This window comes from Rhinopithecus bieti, unplaced genomic scaffold, assembly GCF_001698545.2.
Source record: "Rhinopithecus bieti isolate Rb0 unplaced genomic scaffold, ASM169854v2 scaffold_18688, whole genome shotgun sequence".
In the NCBI taxonomy this organism is placed as follows: Eukaryota; Metazoa; Chordata; class Mammalia; order Primates; family Cercopithecidae; genus Rhinopithecus; species Rhinopithecus bieti.
Genome location: NW_016809492.1, coordinates 581138 through 600708, shown reverse-complemented (window position 1 = coordinate 600708; position 19571 = coordinate 581138). Strand labels below are relative to the sequence as shown.

Sequence of the window (19571 nt, the reverse complement as noted above, 5' to 3'; positions counted from 1 at the left end):
TTAAGGTGTCAGGGTCATGTTCTCTCTATAGATAAATTAATCTATATATATTTTTAAAGCCTTTCTTATCATATTCACTGAGCCAAAGTTCATTGACGTTCCTTGGCTTTCATTTGTAAGTGAGAAATAGAGAATTATGTCCTATTATGCATTTCAAGGCAGATCAGCTGCTCTGGGCATGTGATGCACCATGAGAGCCTCCAGAATGTGGTCCCTAGTGGGGCTTGGGAGCCTCTAAGACCACACTCACCTCCAGCCATATCAAATATGTTTCAAAGGAGATGTTGAGTGGGTTTCAGATCCAAAGGAAGGTTAGGAACTATTGGTGTAAATCAACTATTTTTCTAATTTGGCTTGTATTCTGTTTTAGATATTTCTTAAAAGGCGGGCAGCAGGGGGTCTAGTAGTGGGAAACAAGAGGGGCAGTTTGCTTTTGGTCTTTCTCTTGTTGCAGGGTAAGATCCAAATGCAAACAAACGCCTCTGCTGCATCACCTGTGAGTCTGAATCTCTGCACAAGTGCTGGTTTATTAAATTTTTACAAGAAAAGTACCAGGAGGGCAGGATTTGTGTTATTTTGGCTATTTTTCTTATACAAACAGTCACCACTTCCTTAAACCTGGTACCTTAAATATATAACTTCAACTGTAGCTTCTCTCCATGGGCTACAACATGCACGCATATGGCTCACTGTGCTGCTTCAATATATTTAAGAAACCAGGTTTATAACGCTCCCCAGATGTTCCCTTTTTACAAATCCTTTTCTGATGAACCTATTCTAGCAAGGCTGAAATGGAAACATTTCAAGAATGTATTTCTGTCAGCTTTTTACCACCAAGTTGGAGAGTTAAAGGATACCTGGGTTTCATAGCGAATGGCAATGGTGAAGTCCACAGGAAAGGGAATGTTGTTGACAGCAAATCTCAAGCCAGCCCCAGGGAGAACCCTGGCAAATCCAGGTCCAGTCCATGTAACAGGGTTCCCAGGAACTGGCTCTCCTAAAACAATGTGAACAGCAGGACTCTGGCCAAAAGTCTCCGAGCCCTAAAATGGGAGAGGAATGTAAACAGCTTTGCCTACAATCAAGGCCTGAAAGAGTTCAAGAAAACCAGTCCCCACTGCACCACCCCTGTATTTCCTGGTGTGTATATGATTCATATGAGTCACAGATGAATTATTCTAAGCAGAATACAGTCCAGAATCCAGCTGAGAATAATGTGCTAATACTGCAGCTTTGGAACATATGTTACTGTATAGAATTATTGATTTGAAAGCAATGTCCCGGGAAGCAACTTTAATTTTAAGTACCCTTTGTGCTAATGAACTGAGCAAATTCCACATGGATAACCTTGGGTTTTCTCAGATATGACTGTGGAGTTCTGCCCAAAATATGGAGGCTATTCCCATGCCCACTTTAAGGATTTTGCCTAATTGGGCATGACAATGAGAAAACCCACATGGATTTATTTTCTAGATATTTCTTCCATGCAAAATGAGAAATGCTCCTCTTCTATCTGCTTGGGAGCATGTAAGTATAAAACTCCTAACATGATTAATTAGAATCCCTGACGGTCTCTATACTGGATGTCAGCCTGAGGCCAACTGGACCCTGTAGATAATACCTCTTTAATTACTTTTGCATCTGCCTCTCCACACTCACAGCCTCCGCTCAAATTCCTCCTCTTGTTGCTTTTGCCTGTGTTGCTGCAATAGTCTCTTGGCACTGTTCTCTTCTCTCTCTTTGGTCCGATACATATCATGTACTGCTGCCAACCAGGCATCTCAAACTCTTTCTAACTGCCAACAGAATAACGCCCAAGTTACTTAGCCTGGAGTTCTAGTTGCTCTGTGATCTACCCCAAACTGCCCTTCATTTGATAAATGTTTAGTAACAATTATGTGCCAGCTCCTGAATTAGGAATGCAAAATAAATAGGACAGAGCCTCTGCCACAGAGGAGTTTAGAATTTTGCATCTGAGGCAGAAATGTAAATGAGAAATTATACTGCCAGATTGGGTTTTAATAAACAGAGGTATATGTAAAGTCATCCATATGCAATGTTTTTCAAACATTAAAAAAAAAAAAAACCCTTGTGAGGCTGGGTGCAGTGGCTCAGGCCTGTAATCCCAGCACTTTGGGAGGCCAAGGTGGGTGGATCACGAGGTCAGGAGTTAGAGACCAGCCTGTCCAACATGGTGAAATCCCATCTCTACTAAAAACACAAAAATTAGCTGGGAGTGGTGGTGTGCACTTGTTGTCCCAACTACTCGGAAGCTGAGACAGCAGAATCACTTGAACCTGAGAGGCAGAGGTTGCAGTGAGTCGAGATCACGCCACTGTACTCCAGCCTGGGTGACAGGGTGAGACTCTGTCTCAAATAAAATAAAATAAATAAAATAAAATAGCCTTGCAATTGCAGTAGACACTGTAGGTACCCCTCCCAAATCTCCTTTAGCTGTTTGTGCACCCATACCCTAGTTGCTGCTGACAGCTCACAGTTGAGCCTTGCTCTGGAGGATTGCTCTTTCATATTTCCCTCCCCAACCACCCAACACTACCTTTGGATGCTCATAGCCAATGACTGATTGAGACAAGGCTGACCAGGTTGTCTCAAGGGGCAGGACAACTTTGCCTGCAGTGTATGCCCCTGAGCTCCTCTGAGGATCAATTCAAGGTTTGTTTTACCTGAGACCACGTCTCGCTCTGCTCTTTCCTTTTCTCTATCTTTTATCCTTCACTCTCCTAAGAGTATTACTGAAGAATATTTCCTTGAAAAATCACATGCAATTGAATCCCATCTTAGGCTCTCCTAGGGCACCTGACTTGATATAATTAATGCCAGCCAGTTTACCTAAAAGTAGATCCTAAGATGCAATTCTGGAGGTGGATAATTTACTGTTTGGCTGGCAGTGAGGATCATGGTGGGTGACATGCACTGATGATCCCTGGCATGAAGTAGTGATACAATTTCTGAAACTGTCACCTGTGGAGAAATGGGACAGAATACAGGCAGGGAAGGGGAGGCACTGACTTGAGCAGTATTTCTGGCACTGAAAGATATGGGAGGCATCCACATCCTTTGATGTTCCAGTAAGAACTGTGGAAATGGGTGGCTGTTGTTGAATGTCTTTGATGAGAGAAAATGACAAGGTCAGGACAATCAATCACCAATGTAAAGAAAAGTGTGAGAATCAGAGGGCCTCCCTGGGGTGTGTTTTAAGAGACTCTCATCTCCTTAAACTAGAGGGCAAGAAGAGCTGAATATTCTTCACAAGCATTAATTGTAAGAGTTGCAGAACTTCAGAGAAGAGGCTGAATTATCAGCCTAGGTAAATTACTTATACAAAGATAACTGTCTATTGGGGAAGGGGGCATACCCATAATCTTTCAGTATTAGTGGATACAGGATCTGAGCTTATGCTGATAACCAGGTATCCAAAGTGCCACCACGGTCCCCTTGTTAGAATAGGGACATACATGGGTCCTAAAATGGACTGCTGGGCCAGGTGCCTTTCATAGTGACTTCACTGGATTTACAGAACCACGTATTGATAATTTTCTTCAATTCTTGAGTATATAATGGAATGAATCTGCTTTGCAGTTGGCACTGGTTCTTTGACTTGTGGGTTAAGAGCTCTTGTAGTAGGAAAAGACCAAGTAAAATCCTGTAAAATGAGCCCCAACCCCAAGCCAAGACAGTACATAAAAACATTATTGCAAATCAGGGGCATCCTCAGAGTGCCACTCTCAAGACTTAAAGGATGAATGGGTGGTTGTTCTCAACATATCCCCATTTAAGGCACCAGTCTTGTTTCTGCAGTTGTTGGATGGATCACTGGCAGATGGAATGACCACAAATTTAACCAAGGTATAGTCCTACTTGCAGCTGTTGGGTTGGATGGAGTGTCTTTACTAGAGCAGATTAATACAGCCTCTGGAACATGCTATGTAGATATTGATATGCAAAAATGTTTTCTCTTCCATACTTGTAAGGAAAAAGGAACATCTGCAGTCCTTTGTTGTTTCTATATTGTCTGCAAATGTGGTGGGGTGGAATGGTGGTGCTCTATTTTCCAACAAGGGCAAGTGGGTTCCTTCTGTAGTCTGAGAGTGCTGAGGAGAATACTTGGGAAGGGCAAGAGGGTATGTTCACAGTCTTGCTCCAGGCCTATTTAATTCTCTTGTTCTCTGTCACAATATAGCCCAAAAGGATCTGGACCATCAATATATTCTATGAAATACCACATTAGTCCCCTACATTGAGGCCTAGTGAAGTGGGTGCCTTGGCCCAAGGTGATATCACATGACTTCCCATAGTGAGAACCAGCTGTTCTGTGGCCTTGGCCAGCACCCTTTTCTGAGGGCTGAGTGTCTAATTCACCAAGATGCGAAAACATAATATCTCCTCTGCACGATAGATCCACTTTCCAGCAAAAGAAGTTCAGCAGTGGTCATGTGATTTTGGGATTCACTGCCCTTACACAAACCATACTACCTGGAAGATGCTGACCTGAGATGGCAGTGCACTGGGGCCCCTTAAAGATGCAGCTGAAGAATTAGCTTCACAAAGTTGGAAATGAAGCCCAAGGAGATGGGCCAGTGCTCTTTGGGATGTTATGTACTCCTTAAATCAAGGAATTTGATGCTGTGTCCCTAACAGGCAGAATACATGGGCTTGGGAGAACCAAGTAGGATTAGCCATGCCCACTATCACTCCCAGTAACCATGGGAATCTGGGCTTCTTGTCACTGTAACATTACCACTCTGTGGGTCTAGAGGTCTTGATTCCTGGAGGGGGACAGAGTTCCTTTTGCTAATCTTAAAGCTATGGCTGCTACATGGTCTCTTGGGCTCCTCATGCCAGCAGACCAGTAGTCACAAGAAGGAATTACCATAACTATAGGGCTGTGGCTATATCATTGGGACATGAGGAATATGTACAGCACTGAGGTGATCCACTGGGGCATCTTTGGTGCTCCCATACATGTGGTCTGATAAGGCATGCAATGCAGGGCCTCCAGCCCATGAGGGATGAGAGTGTGAGTCATCTCAGAAGTACCAGTTGAGGATGAGGGGAATCTAGAATGTGTAGAGAGGAGGGAGGGAGATGGTATCAATTATAGCCTTGGGACCAACTGCAGCAGCTAGAAGCTGTAGTTTGTCTCACTAGTGTCATTTTGTAAATTTCCTCAGGAATTATGACTAATCAGAATCCTGGAGAAGCTGTGCCTGCATGGAATGAACTTAATGTAAGAAGCAAATGGGCGGGGCCAGCTTCATGGTTACCTAGGACCACCCCCCAACCCCCCAAAGAAAGCCCCCCATGCTTGATTTGATGCTTTGCTGTCACCATCTTGATAGGGTTAATAATTTTATTTCTTTGAACTTGTTCTGTAAGTGAAGTGTTTTGGGACAGTGGAGCATGCACGTGAGCAGAAGAGATATGCGCATCATGTGTGTCTGCTTCCTTGTTGCCCCATTTGCAGATAGTGCACATCACGGCCAATGAACACAGAATTCTGGGGGACCTACTGTGCCTGGGAGTTTAGTGAGACTCAAAGTGAGTGCAAGGTAAGTGTGTTACTCATGTGATCAAGTTAACAGGAGTGTCGATAGCTCCAAGAAACCGAGCTTTCTGTTAGAACCAGACTTCTTTTGAATGCAGAAAGAAAGGTATTCTAAGAAACATAAACAACCAAGGAATCCTATATCTTTTTTTTGTTTTTTTGAGAGACAGAGTCTCGCTCTGTCACCCAGGCTGGTGTGCAGTAGCACAATCGCAGCTCTCTGCAGCCTTGACCTCCTGGGCTCTAGTGATCCTCCCACCTCAGCCTCCTGAATAGTTGGGACCACCAGCACACATCATCACACCCAGCTAATTTTTTATTTTTTTGCAGAGATGGGGTCTCAAATCCAGTCTAGTCTCAAACTCCTGGGCTCAAGTAATCTTTCCATCTCAGCCTCCCAAAGTGCTGGGATCACAAGTGTGAGCCACCATGCCAGACCTCATATATTTTCTTATTCATGTGACTTCCCTGCATTAGCCCACTACTTCCACTGAAAAGGATGACTAGAAGGAAAGAAAGACAGGAAAACCCACAGTTTCATTTCCTTTCAGTCCTTCCTTACTCATCAGTATGCTGAAGGTAGAGTGTCGGTTGAATACATGGCAGGAAGTGAAATGAAAACAGTTAACTTAGTCTTGTGCAGAGTTCTCACAGTTCTGTTAAGAATGAAATACATATGTATATATGACTACAAATTGACTATGTGGATATGAATACAAATTTTGGAATTTCAGTGATTTCATGTGTGAGTTGAAATGTTCTCATGTTTCCAGTTAAAATTGGCACTGCACTCTACAAAGATAAACGGTATAATTCATGCTAGTAATTTTAAATTTTAATATATCTTTACATAGAATGACATTGAACAGCAAATAACAAAATGCTCTGACAAACTGAGAGAACGATCATGAAAGAAAGTATAACGTTTTATATTTTAGTACTTTCTTTTTTTTTTTTTTTTTTGAGACGGAGTCTTGCTCTGTCGCCCAGGCTGGAGTGCAGTGGCCGGATCTCAGCTCACTGCAAGCTCCGCCTCCCGGGTTCACGCCATTCTCCTGCCTCAGCCTCCCGAGTAGCTGGGACTACAGGCGCCACCACTTCGCCCGGCTAATTGTTTGTATTTTTGGTAGAGACGGGGTTTCACCGTGTTAGCCAGGATGGTCTCGATCTCCTGACCTTGTGATCCGCCCGTCTCGGACTCCCAAAGTGCTAGGATTACAGGCTTGAGCCACCGTGCCCGGCCAATATTTTAGTACTTTCAATGGCCCTTTTTTTTCTTCTGATTTTAGAACATAAGCTCTGCATTTTTATTTTGCACTGGGCCCTGCAGGTGGGTCCGAGCATGCAATGAGTAGGTGTTGTAGGTGCCGTTGTTCTGCTGCCAGATCCCCTTTACTGGGCCAGTGCATGCAGCTGCCAGCTCCTGAGACTGTTGCTCCTATGGCTCCCGACTGCCCCCTTCTCTTGGGCCTTGCTCTTGGCTGATTAGAGTCATCTCACCTGGAAGGTTACCCACATCTGCCGTGGCAGTCCAGCACCAACAACTGACTGATGCAGGAACACAACAGGCCAGCCCTGTACCTCAGTGGGGGACAACTCTGTGGTGTAATTTATACTTCAGAGCTTCCCTGGGGGATGAGACCCAAAGCTAAACTTGACCCTCGACCCCACACCTGCCTTCCCCTTTCTCATTTCCTAGCCTACTTCCCTCACTCCATTATAGGTTTTCCCTGGCATGTGTTCCCTTAATAAAACACATGCACCTGAATCCCTGTTGTCATCTGCTTCCAGGAACCTAAGACAGTGAGTGACACTGTACCCATGCAGATATCCATTTATATAAAATTGAAAAAAAATGGATAAAAATATGACTATTTTGTATTCCTCTGTTGTACTAAACTGACCCACTAAACTGATTCCATGGCTTACTTATTAATTGGCATGTCCTGCAGTTTGAAAAATTACAGCTCTATGGAACCCTAGAGATGGACAATTATGTCCAGATGTCAGGGTAGGAAATGTCAGAGAAAAAGAAATCTGAGTTGGGTTTTAAGGGATAAGAAGAAGTTTTCCCAATCAATAACACAGAGGTGGTAATTTCAAGAAAGAGAGGAGTATGTTGTGCATGCTTAAAGCAGGGTTTCTCAAAGTGCTGTCATGAACCACCCATATCAGAATCACCTAGGGGCACGTGGCAAACACGCAGGTTTCTTGGTCAGCCTCAGATTCCCAGATATGGTATCTCAAGGGTCAGACCTGGAATCTGGATTTTAAATAAACTCCCTAGGTAACACGCACAGTAAAAATTTGAGGATCACTGAGGGAATTAGGGGAGGGGAGTAGCGACTCATTCCGCAGTCTCCTCTTTTCAGGTGGACTTCAGATCTAGGAGAGGCACTTCTAGCCTAGAAGTTAGAGAAGGCCTCGTGGGGCTGTAGCATAGGAATAGGAACAAGTAGGAGAAAGCAAAGACCCCGTGATTAAGCGCACATGATCCCGGTAGGGGGAGCAATGCCCACGAAGCCTTCTCTGAACTTCTCAGCTGGGGTATTTCTCTGTAATCTGAAGTCCATATCATGTTACATGCAGCTGTTTCATGACCCTTAGCCCAGCCCACCACACATTAGCCGTTTGTGTCCACAGCTCCTTCCCACTACAATGAGGGCAGGCTCCATGTTGGTGTTTCTGTTTTCTTTCATTCAGCCATTTTATTCACTTGAGAAGTTCTCTTATGTGTAAGCGGTGCTGGGTTTGGGAACAAGACAGCCAACGTGTGCTTTCATTTGCTTCTCCAATACACCCATTTGTGCATATGCACCCAGGAAGGCTCAGTAAAAATCTCAGTACAGCTAATGAATGAAGGAATGAACCAACCCACAAACAAGCCTACAGTGGCTCTGACTTTCGTGAATAACAAGGGATGGCTACAAGGTCTTCTGGACTCTTTGAAGCTTCTGTAGCCATGGGAGACTGGGCCGTGAGGAGGTGGCATCGCTCTGCCACTGATGCCAGCACTGACCAACTGCAGCTGCCTCAAAGTCTGAGGCACAGCTACAGCACCAACCCAGGGGCCATCAGTGTGTCTTTCCTTCTCCATCTAAGAGGAGAGCCACTCCTCAGCACTTTACCTCTCCTTACTAAAATGACAAGAAATTGTGAATTCACAGTGTCCAACTCTCTAACTCTTCAGAACCCAGATTTCTAGAAATCATTTGTTTTGCAAAGAAATACAGCTATTGATGTTTTTCCCCAGAGGATCTGATTTCTTTGGACTTGGTTTTTCCTTTCCTCCATTTCTATTCATGAGGGTAATAAGAGTTTTTACTAACTGAGTACATGCATGGACCAAGCACAGTTGTAAGTGCATTCATTACCATATCATTCATTTACGGCGTGTGACTGTGGCCATTCATAAATGGTTTACCTCACTCTGCTCATCAGCATGGAAGCTTTACTTCTGATTTCTCTTCAATATTATCTTTTCTTTGTCAATTATGAAATCACTTCCTTGTTGCTGGAAATACACATCACATTCCAGGCAAAGCTGTTGCTAAAATCTTTTTTTTTTTTCTTCAGTTTTCTGTTTTCCAAAATGGGCAACTTTGAGACAGAGTCTCCCTCTGTCACCCAGGCTGGAGTGTAATGGCACGATCTCAGCTCACTGCAACCTCTGCCTCCCAGGTTCAAGTGATACTTGTGTCTCAGCCTCCCGAGTAGCTGGGACTACAGATGTGAGACACCATGCCCAGCTAACTTTTGTATTTTAGTAGAGACAGGGTTTTGCCATGGTTGGCCAGGCTGGTCTCAAACTCCTGACCTCAGGTGGTCTGCTCACCTCGGCCTCCCAAAGTGCTGAGATTACAGGCATTAGCCACCATGCCCGGCCTAACATCTTAAAAAGAAATGACAGTTTAAGTACCCATCAGAAGTATTAATTGTACCATGGACCAAGAGGTTCAGATTATTCCACCAATGAGCCATGGAGAAAGTTAATTGTAATTCTTCTTAGTTCTCCAATTAGAATGTTGAAACAATTCTTCATAAGATGCAGTTGGGTTTGCTTTTATTCACATTCATAGTTTCATCTCCAGCCTTTCTCTTCTCTCTGTGACCTCTTAACTTAGGTCCTTACTTGTTCCTGTCTGGACTAGTGCAGTCTGTACAGAAATGGGCTTCGCTTCTGTCAGATTAAGTTTGTAAGAATACTGAGGACGGCCTCTGTCATATCATTCCCTTGCACAGAAGGTGTACGGCGAACACATCTGACAGCAATAACTTAAGCATACTCTGAGAATGACCCTATGGTCTAAAGGGAATGTGAGTTTAGAGTTCCCAGCTAAGGAATCTGGGAGTCGCCAACCTGGAGATTCGTTCCCTATCTCTGAGGAACATCTGAACCTCTGGCCCATCCTGTGGAATACAGGCCATACAGAGGTTTGAGGCCCTTTGTTTTGGGTTAAATGAAGGTTGCATGGAAGAGGTTGCTGGGGGGAGGGTACTAAGTGAAAATGCTATATAAACTACACTTTTTTTTTTTTTATAGCAGTGCTCCTGTCTAGCCTGCTGCCAATGGACCCCTGTATGTAAGTTCCCTCAATCAACCCTATGTCTCATTCGCTGGCTCTGGGTGTCTTCTTTGGTCTCTTTGAACATGGTGCAGTATCTATTGAGATCAATAGGGGCCCAGCATGACAGAAGGCTTCAGTAAGTTCTCATTGCCCAAAAAATAAAGTTTAGCCTCCTTAGCAGGAGACTATAATTTTATTTTACAATAGTTCTTCTCTATTTACACTCCCTGCTGTACTTGTGTCTATGACCTGCCTTGGTTCTCCTCTGAACTGTTATTTATAACTTGCTCTGGCTAGATTGTCTTCTCATAAAGGCTTATTCGTGGCTCAGAAATCCTAATACACTTACTGATTCTCCTTATCATTTGTCACTGGCCCATCCTAAGCTATCTATGTAAATGTGTTAGCTATAGTAAAAACTCCTGGAGCCAGTGACCCTAACTAATCCTTATCTGTCCTTAGCCTGGAGCTCAGCTTTGTGTGCACATTGTATAACATCTTAACGGGTTAAGAATAAGAGTTGTGTTTGTTTTTTTTTTTTTGAAACATAGTCTCTTGCTCTGTTGCCCAGGCTGGAGTGCAGTGGTGCAACCACAGCTCACTGCAGCCTCAACCTCCCAGGCCCAAACTATTCTTCTACCTCAGCTTCCTGAGTAGCTGGGAATACAGGCACGTGCCACCATACCCAACTATTTTTTGTCATTGTTTTTATAGAGGTGGGATCTCACTATGTTGTCCGGGCTGGTCTTAAACTCCTGGACTCAAGGGATCCTCCTGCCTTGGCCTCCCAAAGTGCTGGCTTTACAGATGTGAGCTACTGTGCCTGGTCAAGAATAAGAGTTTTTAAACCAGATGCACCTGCGTTTCAATCCAGTCTCTCCCAACTCCCACTATCTACTAGATGTATGACTTTGAGTGACTTACCTAACCTCTCTAATGTTTTTTCCTCATCTGGAAATTAGGAATAATAGGTTGTTTGGAGAGTTAAATGAGATAATGTATGTAAAGTACAAAGCATAGCACATTAAATACATGGAATAATATTAATAATACAGCAACAGTGACAGCATAGCAAGCATACCATAACATTTTGTTAATGAATGTGCAAATAATCAAATGGTAACCAACTTAAATCTTTTCTACTACAATTAAAGATCATACCCTCAGCAGAGAAAGAAAATTATTCACATTATTGCCCTTTAAACTCTTAATATCAATCCCACCTTGAATGCTTTTTCTTTTGTCATAGGCATTACTTTCTAACTTGTTAAGAAAATTTTACCTGCCTTTTAAATGTATTTCACATCCTGGATATTTTTCCTTAAGCCACTGAGGGAGTAGTAAGGGTTCATATCATGCATGATATAACCCCCCTCACAAGTGAAATCGGCATTGTTTCAGACGCTTTACTCACAATCTCTGGTTCAGAGTTGTATTGGCATACTTGATATTAGTCTACTTAATTGGTAACAGGATAAACATTTGTTCAGTATGTGCTGTGTTGGGGGTGCTACATCCATCTATTTTAGATAATTTATTCTGTTTTCTTATCTAAAAAGTGAGACCTAGTTATGACCTAAACAGACATACTAATACTTCTTTCCAAAAATTTTTTTTCAGCAAACATCATAAAGATGCAATATTCAAGACCACGAAGAAGAACCCAGACAATGGATTATTTCATTTGGAATTTGGATTCCACCTACTGTAGTTGTTACATCTAAGTAGGGGCAATGAAAATCTCATGCTATGGTCTTGATTGTAGTCAGTAAAAGAGCAAATTCCAAGCCTCCTAAGGGGCTTTTTCATCCCTCCCCATCTGTCCTTACAGATAAGGAAGACATTCCAGGAATGACTCAGTTACTGGAAACTAGAATTCATTCCCCTTGTTTTCTTTATCTGTCCAAATCCTGTCTTTGGGATCAACTTTCACATGCTTTCTCTCCTTAAAGACTTTCACCTTGAATTACCTTTCCTTTGTCATATTCCTATCTGGAGTCACACTCTTGAGAACCTTCTATACCTTCGTCATTCATTTATTAGCAGATATCTATAAAGTTCCTACAGTGTGTCAGGCACTGTGCTATAGTGCAACAATGATGCATGCTGTACACATCCACCTCACCCTTTTATAGTTTATAGTATCATGGGGAGATGGAGAAGTAGACACTCAATAAACACATTTTGTCTGATGGGTATACCTTGAAACAGCAAAAGTAAAGTCTGTTTCATCATAATTTGATCCATTCACATTGATGGGCCAGACCCTGTGCTAGACCTGGGAGACAAAGATGAATGAAACAGAGACTCTGCTCTCAAGAGTTATATAATCTGCATTTGCAGGTTATAACAAACTCTGATCTGCATCTTTGGGCAAAAGCATTCTTCTCTAGGTATCTTAACCATGATCTCAAGTATGTGCTGTGTGTGTTTACTGATGTATCATCAAACGCAGACTGTAGGGAAAGTAAATGAAATACGAACCAAAGGCGCCAGTCCTTGGAGTGGCGTGGCTTCCTCCGCCTCATAGAGATAGAAATTCAAAGGAGCAAAGAAGTAGCCAGGGGCTGGTTCAGAGCAGCTACGGCCAGTGACATGTGGGCGGCATTCACACTGCCCATTCTTGGGTGAACACCTGAGGAAAAAGCAATTCATCCTGAAAAAATACAAAGTAGGTGAGTATAAAATGAAGGTGTAGGGGTGCTGGGTTAATGCTCCCTGAGTTTGGAGCAATCCTGAGAATCAGTCAATCAATAGTCCTGTGGGCAGATGTAGAAAGGCCATGGGTTTAACATAACTGGTCTTGAATAGTGAATCCAGGGTTATGGAGCCCAGGCGGCCACTTTTTCCCCCCCAGTTCTGCTCTAAAATCTGGCAAAAAGGGGGCATTAGGATCTCTCTTTACAGGATGGAAAAAGCTGGTGTTTTAGGCAGGTCACACGTATTCAAGCACCCATGCCACCAGTTTGTGGTGGGATACCCAGCAGAAGGATTGTTTACCTCACCCTTGGAAATATTTGAAGTGAAATAAATCAAAGGGTTATAGTTAATGTCTCAAGATCATCACTTGTCATGGAATGAAATTTTTCACCTATGACTATGAGCATATCAAAATAAAATGTGCTTTTATGTTTAAATAAGGAATATTGCTATAAAACTTACTCATTTGACTTACACGTTAGAATAAGCACCTCCAATATCACAGTCACAGGGAGAACACCCATGGAGATGATTTCCCAGGCCCCAGTATCCAACCTACAGAGAAAACAGACTCAGCTGATTCCTGCTATAAAGATACTGTTGCTCTGAAGTGCAATATTGAAATCACTACAATGCAATTGCCACACATTAAATAGCCAAACAGCCTGCACCATCTCAGAGAAGCCTTCCTGGCCTATGTGCTTGGCTAATGATCTCCACAGACACATCTCTAGGATTTGAAGTAAGGGGACAGGGCTGGGTACAGTGGCTCATGCCTGTAATCCCAGCATTTTGGGAGGCCAAGGCAGGTGGATCACTTGAGGCCAAGAGTCTGAGACCAGCCTGGCCAACCATGGTGAAACCTCGTCTCTATGTAAAGTACAAAAATTGCATGGTTATGGTGGTTCATGCCTGTAGTCCCAGCTACTTGGGAGGCTGAGGAAGGAGAATTGCTTGAACTTTGGAGGCAGAGGCTGCAGTGAGCCGAGATCATGCCACTGCACTCCAGCCTGGGTGATAGAGTGAGACTCCATTTCAAAATTTTTTTTTTAAAATGAAGGGGACAGGCTGGGCGCGGTGGCTCAAGCCTGTAATCCCAGCACTTTGGGAGGCCGAGACGGGTGGATCATGAGGTCAGGAGATCGAGACCATCCTGGCTAACATGGTGAAAGCCCGTCTCTACTAAAAAATACAAAAAAACTAGCCGGGCGAGGTGGCGGGGTGCCTGTAGTCCCAGCTACTCGGGAGGCTGAGGCAGGAGAATGGCGTGAACCCGGGAGGCGGAGCTTGCAGGGAGCCGAGATCCGGCCACTGCACTCCAGCCTGGGCGACAGCGCGAGACTCCGTCTCAAAAAAAAAAAAAAAAAAAAAAAAAAAAAGGGGGACAGGAAGGTTGTCCATGTAATGTGTCAAGTGGAAAAGCAATGGAAGCCTTACAATTCCTCTGACATCACCAGTTTATGCTCAGGTTGGGTTATATAAGTCCTATTGGAATAGAAGTTCTTCTACCAGCCTATGTGTAACTGCCTTTGTCTCCCGCCCCCACAACCCGGATGGAGTCTTGCTCTTTTCCCCACACTGGAGCACAGTGATACGCTCTTAACCAACCTCTGCCTCCCAGGTTGAAGCAATTCTCCTGCCTCAGCCTCCCAAGTAGCTGGGATTACAGGTGCCCACCACCACGTCCAGCTAATTTTTGTATTTTTAGTAGAGACGGGGTTTCACCGTGTTAGCCAGGCTGGTCTTTCTTGAACTTCTGACCTCATGATCCATCCGCCTTAGCCTCCCAAAGTGCTGGGATTACAGGCCTGAGCTACCAGGCTCGGCCATGTAACTACTTTTAATAAAACTTACAGGTTCCCTTACCACAACAATCCCTGGGGATTTTACCCATGCAATACTGAAATGCTTGAAGGCAGAGAAATCATTCAAGTTAATTTTGAGATATTACATGAATATCACACTTTAGCATAGGCATTTGTTTATCAATCAGTTGTTTTGGCATAATAACATGAATCCATGTGAGAGAGTCAACTCTGTTGTTCCAGACTTTTTCCATCATTGCAACATCTTGACCGTTGTTCAAAATAAACAGCTGGTTAGATACAAATAACTATTTTTCTAAGTGTTATAATATTTAGTATAAAATGCTCAAAAAAAGTCTTCTCCAACCAATCTCAATTGAACATGCTCCGATAAAACTTACATTTTAGTAGGTATGAAATTCTCGTTGGAAATGGTCTTGTTAAGCATCCACATTTTTTGTACCTTGGTACAATTTTATGCATGATTTTACTCAAAAAGATATCTTTTAGATATTAAACATTGATGTCTTTGGACACAATGTGACAAAGAACTTGATGTTTTTCCCCAAACCAAAACTTCAGTTTAAGAAAAAAAAAAAAAAATGATGTGACAAGAACTGCTTCCCACAGGATGTGGTTGTGAAATCTCCCTCTAGGACAGGGAATGCTGCCATGCTGGCCACCTCAGGGCAGATCCAGGATGCCACTGGAGAAATGTGGATATGGAGAACCTGGTGGGTACACGGGTTCAGCCACGATGGATAGTTCCCCCATGGGGGGTCCCTATTCAGTTATTTTGCTTGCTTGCCCTGCAAGCAAAAGTGAGTCTGTACTGCACACGTAGCAGTTAACCAGCCAGTGAAAAAAGTCAGCCTGAGCCTAAGCTTTGTCTGGAATTACATGATTTGGTTGATCACATAATTTCAGGATTTGATGATGCTATAACCAACTGTGCTCCTTTTCTTGTGTCACACACTTATGGTCATGGAGATTGGCATGGCTGACCTTTCTCTTTAAGGTACAATTTTCAGATTTTCTGACTTCTCTTCTAGAATCCCTTCTTCATATTTCCTTCCCTGCTTCTTTCCCCCACCCTGTCTGCCCCATCCTGTTTTCAGTAAAACGACTTAAAATATGAGCACAAAACCATGTCCTCATAGGCATATGTTTCTTATTCATCAGCTACATTTCTTCAGACACATCGAGGTCACTGTTCTTTTATTAGGTTAAGTTTTTGTGTTTTTTTCTTTCTAAAATGTCATGGTGAGCTGCCAAGATTGGAGAACAAAGAAAAGAGTTGGGTTTGAATTCCCCAATTGCATCATGCATTTCTTATGGAGTGAATATGTTTTATTTTACTAATTTTAGATGATACATGCTTGTATGTTTAGTAGAGTCTGTGAAAAGTCCAAGAGTTTATTTCCCACAGGAATCTAAAATACATTAAACCTATGTTTTTTTTTTTTATAAGACCTTATCCAAAACATTTTTAGGAAGGGCGTGGTAGGGATGATAAGGGGATTGTGTGCAAGGGATAGAAGGAAGTTCTGGTGGCCCAAAACATGGGCAGATAAATGTTCTTCTATTCTACTGCTTGGCATTTTCAGGAAAACAGTGGATAAATCTAATAACATCTGTGCCTGTATCGGTTTAGTCCAGTCCAGTGGTGTGCTGGTAAATGTTTAACAGGCAGCTCAATGCAGGGGTGAAGGGAGGCTGATAGGTAGTGTTTGCTGATTTCTGTAGTGTAAATACTCATACCACTGGAGTACTAAAACACAATAGGAAAAGGAAAGAGATTAGCAAAACCAAGTCTCACCTAGGCAATGGCAATAGAAATCCACATCATTATATAAAAGGGAAATGATAGTCAAATACATACAGTGCATTCTTCGCAGTGTGCTCCGGTGACATATGACAGGCACAAGCATTGGCCTGTATCCACATCACAGGTCAAGAGTGACAGACTCCCAAGGGGGTTACAGTCGCAGGCTGAAAGCACAGCATACACAATTATTCTCATTCTTAATTCCTCCGCTCTTGTGAGTGTACTTAATAGCTCACACAAAGCAAGAAGCATAACTGCAAGAACACAGAGAAGCCTGCCCTGCCAGGTTTATTGTGTGCCTGGCTGGTGATTATTGTATTGCATATAACCTCACAGAGGAAATCCTGTGTCAGACACTTCCAGAGCCTTATGTAGTTTTACTGGATGGCAATTAGGAGGAGACAAGTAGGTGTAGTTAGCCGTACATGCTGCAGTACTGGCACAGTAACCCTGAGTGATGCTGACCAGGCTGGGCAGGAGTTTCTGGGAGTCATGGTTATTACTGATGGCTCCTTCTCTGGCAGATGCATCTGGAATCCTGCTCTCTCTTCTCTCCCTTAGTACTTTGTTACTTTTTCTCTTAATGCCCTCCCTCCTTCTTCTCCTTTACCCATAGACATTTCTGAGCCCTTCGTATGTTGCAAAGGCTAAGAAGACATGCTACCAGAGCAAGGAATACACTTGCAGCAAATACCAACATTCATGGAAATAATCCAAATGTCCCATTGACTAATGAAGGGATAAATGAAAGTGGCACCGCCGTATAATAGTATGTTATTCAGCAATAAAAAATAAAGACCGATGTAATCTGCAATATGGATAAAACTCGAAAACATTGCTAACTATATCATCTTAACCATTTTAAGCAGGCAGTTCAATTGTGTTAAGTATATTAACATCGTTGCATAAACAAGCTCCAGAACGTTTTTCATCCTGCAAAACTGAAACTCTATGCCCTTTATATAATAACTGCCCACTCCTTTTCCCCTCTAAGCCCTAGCAACCACCATGCTGCTTTCTGTGTGATTTTGACTGCTCTGGGAACCTCATATAAGTGGAATCATATAGTCTTTGTCTTTTTGTGACTGCCTTCTTTTACTTTGCATAATGTCCTTAAGGATCATCCATGTTGAAGGATGTGTCAGAATTTTTTTCCTTTTTAAGGAAGAATAATATTCCATTGTATGTAAACACCATATTTTGCTTATCCACTCACCCATCAGTGGATACTTGGGTTACTTCCACCTTTTGGTTAGTGTTGCTATGAACATGGAAATACAAATATCCCTTCAAGGCTCTGCTTTCAATTATTTTGGGTATATACCCAGAAGAGGGGTTTCTTTTGTAGGGGGATGAAAATGTTATAAAATCGATTGTGGTGATGATTACACAACTTCCAATACACTAAAAATTATTGAATTGTTTACAGGGTGAATTGTATGGTATATAAATTATATTCAATAAAGCTGTTATGGGCTGGGCACAGTGGCTTATGTCTAGAATCCCAGCACTTTGGGAAGGTGAGGCAGAAAGATTGCTTGGGATCAGTTCAAGACCAGCCTAGGCAACATAGTGAGACTCCGTCTCTTAAAAACAAAAAGTTAGATGGCTGTGGTGGCACATGCTTATACTCCTAGCTACTTGGATGCTGAGGTGGGAAAGTTGCTTGAGCCCAGGAGTTTAAGGCTGCAGTGAGTATGATTATGCCACTGTAAGCCAGCCTTAATGACAAAACAAGACTATCTCTCCCCGCCCAAAAAAAACAATTTAAAGCTGCTATACACCCACACACCAAAATAATGTTCAGCTTGTTCTTGGAGGACATCAGTTTAGTCAGAGAGTCAGAGAAACATGTGGAATGCTGAAAGGTATGATGGGAAATTGGTTTGATATATAATTCATTATCATGACATTTAACTTTGCCATCAAACCCAAGAAGAGCATTTTATTACAGAAAGATTCAGCCCAATGTTCTCTAAACATGCAAATAATCCACAGTTCCATATATGGGCAAAAACATGGAGCAGGAGGCTGTCACCAAATGGAACTTATTTACCCAGGGCTCCTGAGGAATCTAGCTCTATGGAGGCCCGGAGCAGTTCTAAATTTCTGTGATCCTATAGCTGAAGGTTGGCTCATTCGGCCTCAGAAAACTGCTGAGGTTTTCTTCTGTTTCCACTCCCCACCTTCCCTGAGCTCTTTACTTTTTTTTCTTTACCAGAGAACATATGGATCAATATTAGAAGGGGTGTGAGAAGAAAGTGGAAACATAATTTAAAAAATGAAAAGAGGCCGGGCGCGGTGGCTCACGCCTGTAATCCTAGCATTTTGGGAGGCCAAGAAGGGTGGATCACGAGGTCAGGAGATCGAGACCATCCTGGCTAACACGGTGAAACCCCGTCTCTACTAAAAATACAAAAAATTAGCTGGGTGTGGTGGTACGCACCTGCAATCCCAACTACTCTGGAAGCTGAGGCAGGATAATCGCTTGAACCCAGGAGGCAGAGGTTGCAGTGAACCGAGATCGCGCCACTGCACTCCAGCCTGGGCTACAGGGCGAGACTCTGTCTCATAAATAAATAAATAAACAAACAAACCACCACTTGAAAACTGCCTGAGATGACATCAATCTTGCAGAAATGCATACTGTAATTTAATGGATTCGTATGTAGAGGTCTAGTGGAAACCAAAAGAGCTTTTGCAACTTGGCGTTAAATTTCTTGGCATTTCCCTGTTTGTTCCAGTGGGGAAAATGTGAATACCGCCTGCTGGTCCTTTATGATAAACCCAGTAAACCACAGAGAAAAGTTCTCCACTGGCTGGGCGCGGTGGCTCACGCCTGTAATCCCAGCACTTTGGGAGGCTGAGGCGGGCAGATCACAAGGTCAGGAGATCAAGACCATCCTGGCTAACACGGTGAAACCCCGTCTCTACTAAAATACAAAAAATTAGCTGGGCGTGGTGGCAGGCGCCTGTAGTCCCAGCTACTCGGGAGGCTGAGGCAGGAGAATGGCGTGAACCCGGGAGGCGGAGGTTGCAGTGAGCTGAAAGCGCGCCACTGCACTCCAGCCTAGGCGACAGAGCAAGACTCCATCTCAAAAAAA

At 43.1% G+C, this 19571-nt stretch overlaps 1 protein-coding gene and 1 long non-coding RNA gene across 2 annotated transcripts in view; one reads left to right on the top strand and one right to left on the bottom strand.

Annotated features, from left to right (window-relative positions):
- Positions 1-19571, bottom strand: part of LAMB4 (laminin subunit beta 4) — a 68286-nt gene that overhangs the window by 15554 nt on the left and 33161 nt on the right. The window contains exons 13-16 of the mRNA XM_017889601.1: positions 16522-16631; positions 13310-13389; positions 12619-12769; positions 858-1043 (exon numbers count right to left, since the gene is read on the bottom strand). Of these exons, the coding sequence (XP_017745090.1) occupies positions 858-1043; positions 12619-12769; positions 13310-13389; positions 16522-16631 (527 nt within the window). The remainder of the gene's footprint in view (positions 1-857; positions 1044-12618; positions 12770-13309; positions 13390-16521; positions 16632-19571) is intronic.
- Positions 5499-11814, top strand: LOC108540496 (uncharacterized). The gene is made up of 3 exons (XR_001888688.1): positions 5499-5570; positions 10110-10149; positions 11755-11814. It is a non-coding gene; the product is annotated as an uncharacterized LOC108540496 (long non-coding RNA).